Source organism: Pseudorasbora parva, chromosome 15 (assembly GCF_024679245.1).
Source record: "Pseudorasbora parva isolate DD20220531a chromosome 15, ASM2467924v1, whole genome shotgun sequence".
NCBI classification, from domain to species: Eukaryota; Metazoa; Chordata; class Actinopteri; order Cypriniformes; family Gobionidae; genus Pseudorasbora; species Pseudorasbora parva.
Genome location: NC_090186.1, coordinates 23,646,006 through 23,658,696, shown reverse-complemented (window position 1 = coordinate 23,658,696; position 12,691 = coordinate 23,646,006). Strand labels below are relative to the sequence as shown.

Sequence of the window (12,691 nt, the reverse complement as noted above, 5' to 3'; positions counted from 1 at the left end):
CGCCATTTTGAATTTCCCCAAAATCCTACTTTTGCGAACTCGTCCTAGACTGTTCGTCTGATTTGCACGAAAATTGAACCAGATCATCTGCAGCCAGTGTCGACAAAAAGTTATGGAATTCAAGTTGATTCGTCAAATCTTTTCCGTTAAACGCGCAAACAAATTTTACGTAGCGCTTGCAAAAACAGACGTATGGCTGTATCTCCGCAACGCTTTATCGTATTCAGACCAAACTTGGTACATGTTGGCACAAGCATGTCTTGAGGCAACCTGCTGCGTTTCGGCGCAGCGCCACCTACTGGCCCGGAGATAGGAAAAATGGCTATTTTTGCTTTTTTTTGCTGAACCGTTTGCCCAAAAATCACAAAAGTGGTCTCGTCAGATTCGAGACGTCATGCCGAGTCAACTGATGTCCAATTTTACCATGTCGGCCATTTTGGCTGTCGGCCATCTTGAATTATGTGCCAAAATGCTGTATTTTATGAACGCATGAACGGATTGTTACGGAACTCGGCATGGGTCATCACCACGATGCCCTGAAGTAGCCTGAGAAGTTTCGAAACAGCGCCACCTAGTTGAGATTTTTTTTAAAAAGTGCTTATAACTTTGGGTGTGGTTGACTTATTTTCACGCGACTCATCTCCTTAGACTCCTGAATCGTTGCAGAGTCCAACCATACCACACTTGCCAGGTTTCGGCGTATGGTTTGTGCACCGTTGTAATTTAGCGCTTTAAGAAAATTAGCCGATATCTTCGAAACCACTGGTCCGATCGAGACGAAACCAGCGTCAGAAGTTCGGAAACATAGGTCGCTAGGCACAGTCGTGAGGCCAAATCTCAAAATTTTGATAGTAAGGGGTAGTAAAATCCAATCAAAGTCAAGCGTCAGGCTGAAACCCTATTGGAACTGTTCATTTCCCCATGATGCATCATTTTCCAGCTAAAACTGCTCGGGCAGACCAAACCGTAAGTCGTAGAGACTTGAAACTTTCAGGGCTGGTAGTACTCACAACCACTGCAGACGTCACCGAAGCCCGCCCCGATCGGCCTGACGGGGGCGCTACAGCGATCAAAAGTGCGAAACGGCGACCAAAAGTACGAAACGGCTCATAACTCCTCAACCGTAAGGCTTAGCCTCGAGTGTCTTATATTGCTGGAATCCTTGGCTCGAGACGGACAAAATGCATGCCCCGGATTGGCTCGGAATAGTGGGAAAAAATTCGGGTATTTCGGGTTTTTTGCAAAACCTACTTTTGCCAACTAGTCCTAGGTTTTTGGCCCAACCGGAACCAAACCAGCGCAGCGAGATTCTCTGGAGTCTAATTGTCAAAAGTCATTTAAAAAAAATGGAAATTTGGGTTCCTGGACCCTAAAGGCAGCCAAAACGTTGGAAGGGGGAGTAGCCCCTTTTACTAAATTGGCTAAAACTCGTGAACGGAATGAGGTATTTTCACCAAACTCAGCACGCCTATGTAAGAGCTCATTCTGTGGCCAAGTGAAAAAGGACGTGGGGACCGGCCACTTGGTGGCGCTATAATGGTTAAAAAGGGGTCAAAATGATGTATTTCTATGGAAAATCCCATTAAAGGCCTGAAAGCGGCCCTCTTCCTGCCTGATTGGCATACAGCTTTACGAAATCACGCGTGCGCATGCGTCACGTGACCCTAAAGAGGCTTGCAGACTTTTATGGCCGCCGGGGCGCTTTAACTGTTAAATTGGTGAAAACAAATGCCCTATTATTATCCTATGCAAATTGACATTTAAATGACTAAAAATTGCCTGCTCTGCGCAGAACTTCACCAAATCGGCTGGGCATGTGCGCCGCATTATTGTAAAGACGCGTGCAAACTTTGGCGGAGATCGGGCCCTCCAACTGTTAAACTGGTGAAAAACAAATGCCCTATATTATCCTATGCAAAATGACATTTAAATGACTAAAAATTGCCTGCTTTGCGCAGAACTTCACCAAATCGGCTGAGCATGTGCGCCGCATTATTGTAAAGACGCGTGCAAACTTTGGCGGAGATCGGGCCATCAGTAGAGGCATACCAGTTTAAAAGGTAAAAAAATAAATAAATAAAAACACCCCATTTTCATGATAAATGAGCTGAAAATGCAAAAATTGACCTTTGACCTCTGCGATGCACATGTCACCAGGCTTGATAAAGTTTTAGCAAACAGCAGCTCAAAACTCAAGTGCTCAAACCCTATGGTCTATTTTTTATATGCCTTTTTATACCCTTTTTATTGCCTTTTTATTAGGGGCCAAGCACCGAAGGTGCGGAGGCACCTATTGAAACCGTTGTCGCACTTTCTTCTTCCGCCATGGAGGTCTATGGCAGCCCATAGAACCGTTTGCGGGAAAGTTGTAACGATTTGACATTCTGATAGAGGGCAGTCCCAACATTAAATACACCAATTTTGGTGTCTCCAACTCAATCCCTCTAGCGCCACCACCTGTCCAAAGTTGCACTCATGTTTATGCTAATAACTTTTGAACCTTATGGGCTAGAAACAAAATTCTTGTTTCCTCAGATTTCTGAGCTCCTGCCAATCCGAAAGCACCCTATGACGTCATTTCCGACATTATATGTTTCCCGCCATTTTGAATTTCCCCAAAATCCAACTTTTGCGAACTCGTCCTAGACTGTTCGTCTGATTTGCACGAAAATTGAACCAGATCATCTGCAGCCAGTGTCGACAAAAAGTTATGGAATTCAAGTTGATTCGTCAAATCTTTTCCGTTAAACGCGCAAACAAATTTTACGTAGCGCTTGCAAAAACAGACGTATGGCTGTATCTCCGCAACGCTTTATCGTATTCAGACCAAACTTGGTACATGTTGGCACAAGCATGTCTTGAGGCAACCTGCTGCGTTTCGGCGCAGCGCCACCTACTGGCCCGGAGATAGGAAAAATGGCTATTTTTGCTTTTTTTTGCTGAACCGTTTGCCCAAAAATCACAAAAGTGGTCTCGTCAGATTCGAGATGTCATGCCGAGTCAACTGATGTCCAATTTTACCATGTCGGCCATTTTGGCTGTCGGCCATCTTGAATTATGTGCCAAAATGCTGTATTTTATGAACGCATGAACGGATTGTTACGGAACTCGGCATGGGTCATCACCACGATGCCCTGAAGTAGCCTGAGAAGTTTCGAAACAGCGCCACCTAGTTGAGATTTTTTTTAAAAAGTGCTTATAACTTTGGGTGTGGTTGACTTATTTTCACGCGACTCATCTCCTTAGACTCCTGAATCGTTGCAGAGTCCAACCATACCACACTTGCCAGGTTTCGGCGTATGGTTTGTGCACCGTTGTAATTTAGCGCTTTAAGAAAATTAGCCGATATCTACGAAACCACTGGTCCGATCGAGACGAAACCAGCGTCAGAAGTTCGGAAACATAGGTCGCTAGGCACAGTCGTGAGGCCAAATCTCAAAATTTTGATAGTAAGGGGTAGTAAAATCCAATCAAAGTCAAGCGTCAGGCTGAAACCCTATTGGAACTGTTCATTTCCCCATGATGCATCATTTTCCAGCTAAAACTGCTCGGGCAGACCAAACCGTAAGTCGTAGAGACTTGAAACTTTCAGGGCTGGTAGTACTCACAACCACTGCAGACGTCACCGAAGCCCGCCCCGATCGGCCTGACGGGGGCGCTACAGCGATCAAAAGTGCGAAACGGCGACCAAAAGTACGAAATGGCTCATAACTCCTCAACCGTAAGGCTTAGCCTCGAGTGTCTTATATTGCTGGAATCCTTGGCTCGAGACGGACAAAATGCATGCCCCGGATTGGCTCGGAATAGTGGGAAAAAATTCGGGTATTTCGGGTTTTTTGCAAAACCTACTTTTGCCAACTAGTCCTAGGTTTTTGGCCCAACCGGAACCAAACCAGCGCAGCGAGATTCTCTGGAGTCTAATTGTCAAAAGTCATTTAAAAAAAATGGAAATTTGGGTTCCTGGACCCTAAAGGCAGCCAAAACGTTGGAAGGGGGAGTAGCCCCTTTTACTAAATTGGCTAAAACTCGTGAACGGAATGAGGTATTTTCACCAAACTCAGCACGCCTATGTAAGAGCTCATTCTGTGGCCAAGTGAAAAAGGACGTGGGGACCGGCCACTTGGTGGCGCTATAATGGTTAAAAAGGGGTCAAAATGATGTATTTCTATGGAAAATCCCATTAAAGGCCTGAAAGCGGCCCTCTTCCTGCCTGATTGGCATACAGCTTTACGAAATCACGCGTGCGCATGCGTCACGTGACCCTAAAGAGGCTTGCAGACTTTTATGGCCGCCGGGGCGCTTTAACTGTTAAATTGGTGAAAACAAATGCCCTATTATTATCCTATGCAAATTGACATTTAAATGACTAAAAATTGCCTGCTCTGCGCAGAACTTCACCAAATCGGCTGGGCATGTGCGCCGCATTATTGTAAAGACGCGTGCAAACTTTGGCGGAGATCGGGCCCTCCAACTGTTAAACTGGTGAAAAACAAATGCCCTATATTATCCTATGCAAAATGACATTTAAATGACTAAAAATTGCCTGCTTTGCGCAGAACTTCACCAAATCGGCTGAGCATGTGCGCCGCATTATTGTAAAGACGCGTGCAAACTTTGGCGGAGATCGGGCCATCAGTAGAGGCATACCAGTTTAAAAGGTAAAAAAATAAATAAATAAAAACACCCCATTTTCATGATAAATGAGCTGAAAATGCAAAAATTGACCTTTGACCTCTGCGATGCACATGTCACCAGGCTTGATAAAGTTTTAGCAAACAGCAGCTCAAAACTCAAGTGCTCAAACCCTATGGTCTATTTTTTATATGCCTTTTTATTATTATTCTTCTTCCGCTCTTGAGTCTATGGCAGCCCATAGAACCGTATGGTAAAAAGTTGTGAAATTTGGCACACAGATAGAAGACAGTCCCATCTGTCACTATAGCAAATTTTGAGTCTCCAATTCAATCCCTCTAGCGCCACCGCCTGTCCAAAGTTGCACTTATGTTTATGCTAATAACTTTTGAACCATAAGGGCTAGAAACAAAATTCTTTTTTCCCTTGATTCCTTGGCTCAAGCCGATTCGATTGCACTCTATGACGTCATTTTCCGTCATGAAAATTTTCCCGCCATTTTGAATTTTCCAAAAAAGCTACTTTTTCGAACTCCTCCTAGGCCGTTGCTCTGATTTTCACGAAAATTGAACCAGATCATCTTCAGACCATGCCAACAAAAAGTTATTAAAGGCAAGTTGATTAGTCGAATCGTTTTTGATAAATGCGCAAACAAATTTTACGTAGCAGTTGCAAAAATACTCTTAAGGCTGTATCTCTGCAATGCTTTATCGTATTCAACCCAAACTTGGTACATGTCCTCACGAGCATGACTTGAAGTGATCTACAGCGTTTCGGTGCAGTGCCACCTACTGGTCCGGAGATACAAAAAATGGCTATTTTGGCTTATAACTTCTGATGGGTTTTTCCAAAAATCATAAAAGTGGTCTTGTTAGATTCGGGACATCATGCCGAGTCGATATATATCCAACTATCCCGTATCACCCATTTTGGGCGTCGGCCATTTTGAATTTTGTCTAAAAATGCTGTATTTTACGAATGCATTAGCATATCGTTACGCAACTTGTTATGTGTCTTCTGCACCATGCCCTGAAGGTGCTCAAAAAGTTTCGGGGCAGTGCCACCTTGTGGTCAAAATGTATAACAAAATTTACACAAAGGTTAATAACTTTTGAATAAATTAACCTATTATGATGAAACTGGTCATAATACATTCCTTGGCTACTGCTGAGAACATAGATATCAATTTTGCCATATTTGGTAAAACGTCCTCTCCTCCATCTTGTTATTAGTTAAAAACCTACTTTTTCAAACTCCTCCTAGGCCGTTTGTCCGATTTTCACCAAAATTGACTCGTATCATCTTCAGCCCATCCCGACACAAAGTTATTGATTTCACATCAATAGATTAAATCGTTTTTGTTTAACACAGCAACGAAGCTGAGGCATGATGCCAAAATGACTCTTAAGGGTGTATCTCTGCAATGTTTTGACATATTGGCAGCAAACTGTGCATGTGTCATTGTTATCTCACCCTGACCACAACACATTCATTTGGTCACAGCGCCACCTATAGGTAAAAAGTGATACATTATTAATTTTTAACTTTATGTATAATTGTATATCTTTTTTTGCCTCAGCTTATGTTAATAGGTCTTTGATGGTTCATTTTTGCAGCTGGTCACTCCTAGCCATGCTGGCATGTCCCATTTTCTTCTTTGCGCTGAGGCATGATGCCAAAATGACTCTTAAGGTTGTATCTCTGCAATGTTTTGACATATTGACACCAAACTGTGCATTTTTGCAGCTGGTCACTTCCAGCCATGCTGGCATGTCTCATTTTCTTCTTTGCGCTTGGCCCCGGAATTGCTGCTTGCAGCTATATTTTTGTCTTGTTACTTACCTTGTGGGGTGTACCATTAGCACGGGGGTGTGGCCATGGACTGCAATCATTTCATCCATGTAACTGCTTTAATTTACACTACATGCATGTTGAGAAGTAGTTTAGAAGACTGAACATAGGACCTTTTCACTCAAAGTGACATTATTAATATATAATAACTGTGCTATCCCACTGAAAATGAACTGGGATCTTGTAGTTGTACTTTACCGCTGTAAATGCATCACCCTGACCAAGGGTATAAGGCTTATTATAATAAGTAATAACAAATAAGGAGGTAAATACAAACCACCTGGGCAATGTGCCAAATTAGTAGCCATATCGACAGGGTTTAACTTTACCCTGCGGCACCTGATGGCTAGTCTGAGACTGCCTTGTATTTAGCACCATTATTATATATTAATAATAAAAATAATGGCACTTCGGGTGAAAAAGGTCTTCGTCTGCGTTCAGTCTTTTAAACTACTCCTCAACGTGCATGCAAATAAACTCAGTTTCAAACTGCAGTTACATCAGTGAATTTATAGCAGTCCAAGGCCACACCCCATGCTAATGGTACAAATTACAAGTTTTCTGAAGGCACACTTTTGAAAAAGTATCTATTGATGAAGTATATGAAAAAAAGTCTGATTTAAAACATTTCTTTGTATGGTCTGAAAGCCGAATTGTGAAGAATTACATGGACCACAACAATTGGAATTTTCTTGGATTATTCCGATTTCCAAATTTTATGTAAGCGTGACTTGCTGGTCCCGAATTTTGCTGATTACGTTTTTTTTTTTTTTAAGAACTAGAATTGACAGCCTATAAAAACAAAAATGTACTATTCTTCAATGCAAATTTTTATTTTCATAAAAAAAACCTAAAATTTATAAAATAAGAACAAATATACAAATTGTAAACAAATAAATCCAATAGAACGAGAGATATGAAAAACACTGCTTTAAGTTTTTCAGGTGTGTCTAACAGTAGGTTAGCATTCAGGTAAGAAACACTATAATAAGCAATAATATTCAGAATGTTCCAATCCAATCTGACTTGGTAACATAAAATGTTACCTGAATCAATCATACACATTCCTTTGTTGGCCAGAAGAAAACTGGCCCCTTGACTAAGAATGGTTTCTGGCCCCTTGACTACGAAAGGTTTCTTTTTCTCCATTCTATCATCTGACTGAGTTTGGGTCATTTTGGTACTTACGACTCTCAAGCCATTTCAAAGGGGGATTTATGTGAGCCTCTTCAAAATTACTGAAATGATGCGCAATAAAATCACTATTTAAATGGAGTGAATGAGATGAGTTAGTAAGAGGAGGCTGGCACTTCGCCGTCGGAGATAAGAGAGCAAAAACACGCAGCTGACGCAATTGCCTTTGCCACTGTCAACAAAACAGACCAGGCCGAGCATGTCGAAAATCGTCTTATTCCGGTCCCTGGCCAGTCTGTGGGTGCATCTCTACAAAAAAGGTGAAATTTGATTACCTTTTCCTGGCAGAGGGTTCTGGCATGTCACTGTCCCATCTTTGTGACATGATTTTACTGAGCTCTGACTCTTTTTTCTCCAGCTCAGGCCCAGCTTCCTCATCATCACTGTTATAGATGCAGCTAGCAGACAGCTGTTGGGACACTGATCTGGACCTGTCGGCTCCAAATCCATTATCTGCCAATGCTTCTAGCAGATCAACCATGGCCTGGTCATGACTGCTATCTGTTAAAACATTGTTGAAAATTTAAATTTAAAAAGATAAGAACATATACAAGAGAAGATGCATTATGCATATGTACACACCATGTGAAAACTGAAATTAATCTTTATTTGCATATTTTGTTTTTGTTTTTCAATATAATATTTAAAACAATACATTTAATTGAAAAGCAAATCTATTGTTTTAAGCATAAAACCGAAAGTAAATGGATAAGAAATACAAACTAATAATTGTATTCTTTTTGTTTTATGATCTCTGAATTACACTCATTTTATTATAGTATTTTTAAAGGTGCACCATGTAAATTTCAGTAAAATATCCAAAAATCACTATGCCAGTGTTATATATTTTGTTCAGTTGACTACTTACAATATCCCAAATGTTTCCAACTGTTTGTAAATCATGAGAAAATTGCCATTTTAACCAAGGAACCGGGACGTGTGAGGGAGTTGTCTGTTAGTTGTCATATCTGTTACCCTCGGGTTCCGGTTTTATTTTGCAGAAAAGTTTTACTCTTACTGCAGTGTGCAACAAGTGTCATAGCAGCTGCAGTGCGAAAGCACAGAGTAACGTCATAATTTAACACACTCAGATGTAAATATTATGATAAACAGAGCTGCGTTACCTCATGAACAGTAAAGCGGAAATGGCGCCGGCGACTGTGGTATAATAAACCTGTTCCTGCTGCTCCTGTGTTTCAGTCATCTTATTAACAATCACTCCAGCGCCCTTGCTCAGCTCTTGCTCTGCTTCATACTACAGCAATGTTAACAATTGATTACAGACTAATAATGCTCAAACTTGGCATCATCAAACTACACCTTTGTTTTGAATAGATGGCTTTTAGCGGATGGAAAAGTTACATAGTGCACCTTTAAATAAATAAAAATCGTTAAAATAATATTTTAAAATTTAGAAAAAAGTTGCAGTGCGAGAATACTGCTTGTGGAATCAGATATTATATTTGTTTTGATAGTCTCAGTACCAAGCATTACTGATTGGTTGGGTCTCTGAGAGAGAGGGAGAAAAGTCTGGCTGTTTTCCAACAAACTCAAAATGGCCTCTTCATCAACAACTGCCACTTCAGCATCTTTCCCACCATGCCTTTTTGTATCTATATGGTGAAAAGGAAAACAACAACAGACATTTATCAGACATCAAAAAATTACACCGAGATAAAACTTCCCATGGCACTAATTTTCACTATGTACAGTCTTTTTTTTGTGCTCTTTTTGTTTTCATTCCTCGGCATACGTACACTATGTACAGTCTATTTTTTTAAGTGTCTTTGTTTTCTTTCCTCAGCATGAAGCAGTGAGGGATATATCTGTGTGTCCCTCTTTCTAGTGACACTGAGTGGGACAATCATGGTGCTGGGACTTGTGCTTAAGTGGGTAAAAAAGTTTAATTTGAAGCTATTTTCCATACATCCAGGGTTACATGATACTTTCTCATATACAAATGCCTGCAACGCTATTAAGCACTGCTGCTGAATCTTCGGAGTTCTGTTGTCTTGGGATGGCACAAGCCTTGCTGATTACTACACACAAAATCCATTAAATAAGCCAGAACCAGGCTCAGTCAGGGTGCCAGTTCTCCTCTGGCCTATTAACAAACAGTGTATTATTATTATTCTGGCAACCTTACAGGTCAGAAATCATTAGATCGGAATATTCTAAATTTTGAGGTATCACACAAGAGATGGGTTTATTTAGGATGACGCATTGATTACACAAAAATATGAATATTTGAAGGATCGGAAACACACCGATTACCACCCCCAAAGTCCCTAGTTCCTGGGAAAAAAAATTATTATATGTATACATTTTAAAAATAGGCCTATAAATGTTTTGTTTATTTTGGGTGGCAGTGGCTCAGTGGTTCATGTAAGTTGGCTACAAACCGGAAGATTGTTCCATCCCTGGTTCCACCTAACCAAGTGTCGAGGTGTCCATGAGCAAGACACCTAAAGAAGTTCTGATTTCATGGTCACAATCTGTCCTAGGCTACATGATAAATATTTTTTTTTGCAAGTATATGTTTGCTTTTCATTTTATATACAATTTATGTAATATAATTTGATCTGAAACAAATCAGGATAATCCAAAAAGTTCTAAATAATAATATAAAAAAAAAAAAAAAAAGAGCTTTATTTAAGCTAACATAGACCATTTAAAAAAGTTACACATATAACATTTTTAGTTACAGCTGCATCTGTCTCTGGATAAAAAAATAACAAAAAATAGTAGTGATTTGATGTTTTAGATGAATTTGTTATTAAACTCTGAAACTAGAACAAATAATTTTTTGGCTTATACATTTTGGAGGTGCACAGTGTGTTTGATAAATCTACTTTCTCCAATCTCTTCATTGTTTCATGGTATATAAATGCCGGTAACACTTTGCGGTAAGGGTACATGAATTATCATGAATTCATGCATTAATTCATGCATGACTTATGCATTAATATCTCATGAATCATCAGGAACTAACAGGAATTCAACGTCTTTCATTCATGACTTCAGGGATGAACAACGCCTTACTTAAAACATTAACTAAGGTGAGTAAATCATCATACATTATGGTTTATTACAAATGATCATGATGTTTTCAGTGTTCACAAAAAACATTGATCTAATTCATGCATGTAAGACTACTTTTAATTATGTTTTATTATATTTATTGGAAGGAGCACATTCAGATAATTAACCTAATTAATTTGCTTTACTCTAGTTGTGTAATGTAAGTGAGACATTGTGAATTATTAAAGGAATATTCGAAAATAAATGTTACCTTATGCACAGGCTAGACCAGTAAGTTATATAAACAAATATGATTAACTAAAGTTTTTTATTAATCATGATCTCTGAGTTAAGCATGTTCATGTCTTCTTCATAGTAGCCTGCAGGTAAATGGTCAGACGCCAAAACTGGCCACAGCATCAGCACATAGCACATGAATTCTGTTGACATTATAATACAGTAGTCATCATTAACTAAGCATTAGCTTCTCATGACTTCATGTTTGTGGCCCCTCAACTAAAGTGGTGACATGGTCCTTTGAAACAATGATGATGTGTATTAACGATGGCATTGTGAAATGACATGGATATGTATATGAAAGTTCAAGCCTTTACACAGTTATCATAAGCTTTTTCATAGTTTAATGTGAGGTACAGATGAATATTAAATTTGATAAATTCAAGTTCACGTAAACTCTTCCCTCGGCTTAAACTATTGCATAGATAAGCTATATTAAGCCTACAGTACACATCTCTCTTTCCTTTGTGTGTTTCTTTTACTGTCTATGGTTTAATGTTGTGAAGCGGAAGCGTTGCCTCTGCTCGTGTGCGCTATGACTCCATGTTGCTTCAAGCAGCGATCTGGTATCAATATTGCGTTATTGCAACCGTAAACTGCACAAAATACGGGCATAATTGCTCGCTCTCCATTGACTCCGATTGACTCAATGCTAGCGTTGAGTGAAGAGACCCAACCAATATGGCATCGAGGCTGGATCACGCTCCAGCACGTCATGAGGCGTCTACGTATATTATGTCTATGGATTCAAGCACATCATTCTGCATACAGGATGCGTATTAGCGCATGCGCGCTTTGTGCTGCTCTATATTGAAGTCTTTCATATTATAATACTGTTGTGCAATAAAAGATTATCATTTCTTTTTCAGTCCTGTATAAAAATATATTTTTTGTAGTTTATTTATTTATTTTGAATCAACAAAGGCACATTACAAAGGCCTATTATGTTTTAAATTATCAAAAGATTTGACTACAACTGCAAAAAATGCTCTTCTTATTTGGTATTTGTTTCTTGTTTTCAGTCCAAATATAAATCAAAATAAATTGAGTTTGTGTTTAAAACAAGCAAAATGATCTGCCAATCGGGTGAGGGAAATAATCTTCTTTCTGTTTGGGACAGAAACAAGATTTCAATCAGAAACAATATTATTTTTCTTACTTCACTGGCAAATCATTTAGCTTGTTTTAAGCAAAAACTAATTGGATTTTATTTTCAACAAAACAAGAAAAAATATCTTATGTCATTTTACTTATCTAGTAAATGCATATTGCTTTAAGAATGTTTATGTATTTAAACTAAACAAGACAAAAATAGCAACATAAAATACACAGGATTGAAAAAAGAAATGATTATCTTTTATTGTGCCAAAGTATTTAATATGAAATACTTCAATAGGCAGCACAAAGCGCATGCGCTAATGCACATTCCGAGCTCAGAATGATGTGCTCGAAGCAACATGGAGTCATAGCGAGCACACGTGCAAAGGCAATGCTTCAGCTTCACATTAAGCACAAAGGAAAGAGATATTGATGCGTACTGTAGGCCTTATAGCTTATCTATGCAATAGTTTGTTAAGCCTTTTCTGTAAACTATTTTAAGTATAATAACAGGAATATTGAATCATCATCGTGTTGACTGTCATAATGTGACGCCGTAGCAGAGGGAGGGAAGAGTTTACATGAACTTGAATTTATC

The 12,691-nt window shown here is 39.4% G+C and overlaps 1 protein-coding gene across 2 annotated transcripts in view; it reads right to left on the bottom strand.

Moving 5' to 3' along the window:
* The window catches only part of rev3l (REV3 like, DNA directed polymerase zeta catalytic subunit), a 204,124-nt gene that overhangs the window by 87,773 nt on the left and 103,660 nt on the right, over positions 1 to 12,691 (bottom strand). For both annotated transcript variants that reach the window (XM_067417392.1, XM_067417393.1), the window contains exons 10-11: positions 9,162 to 9,290; positions 7,953 to 8,178 (exon numbers count right to left, since the gene is read on the bottom strand). In XM_067417392.1, coding sequence (XP_067273493.1) covers positions 7,953 to 8,178; positions 9,162 to 9,290 — 355 coding nt within the window. The remainder of the gene's footprint in view (positions 1 to 7,952; positions 8,179 to 9,161; positions 9,291 to 12,691) is intronic.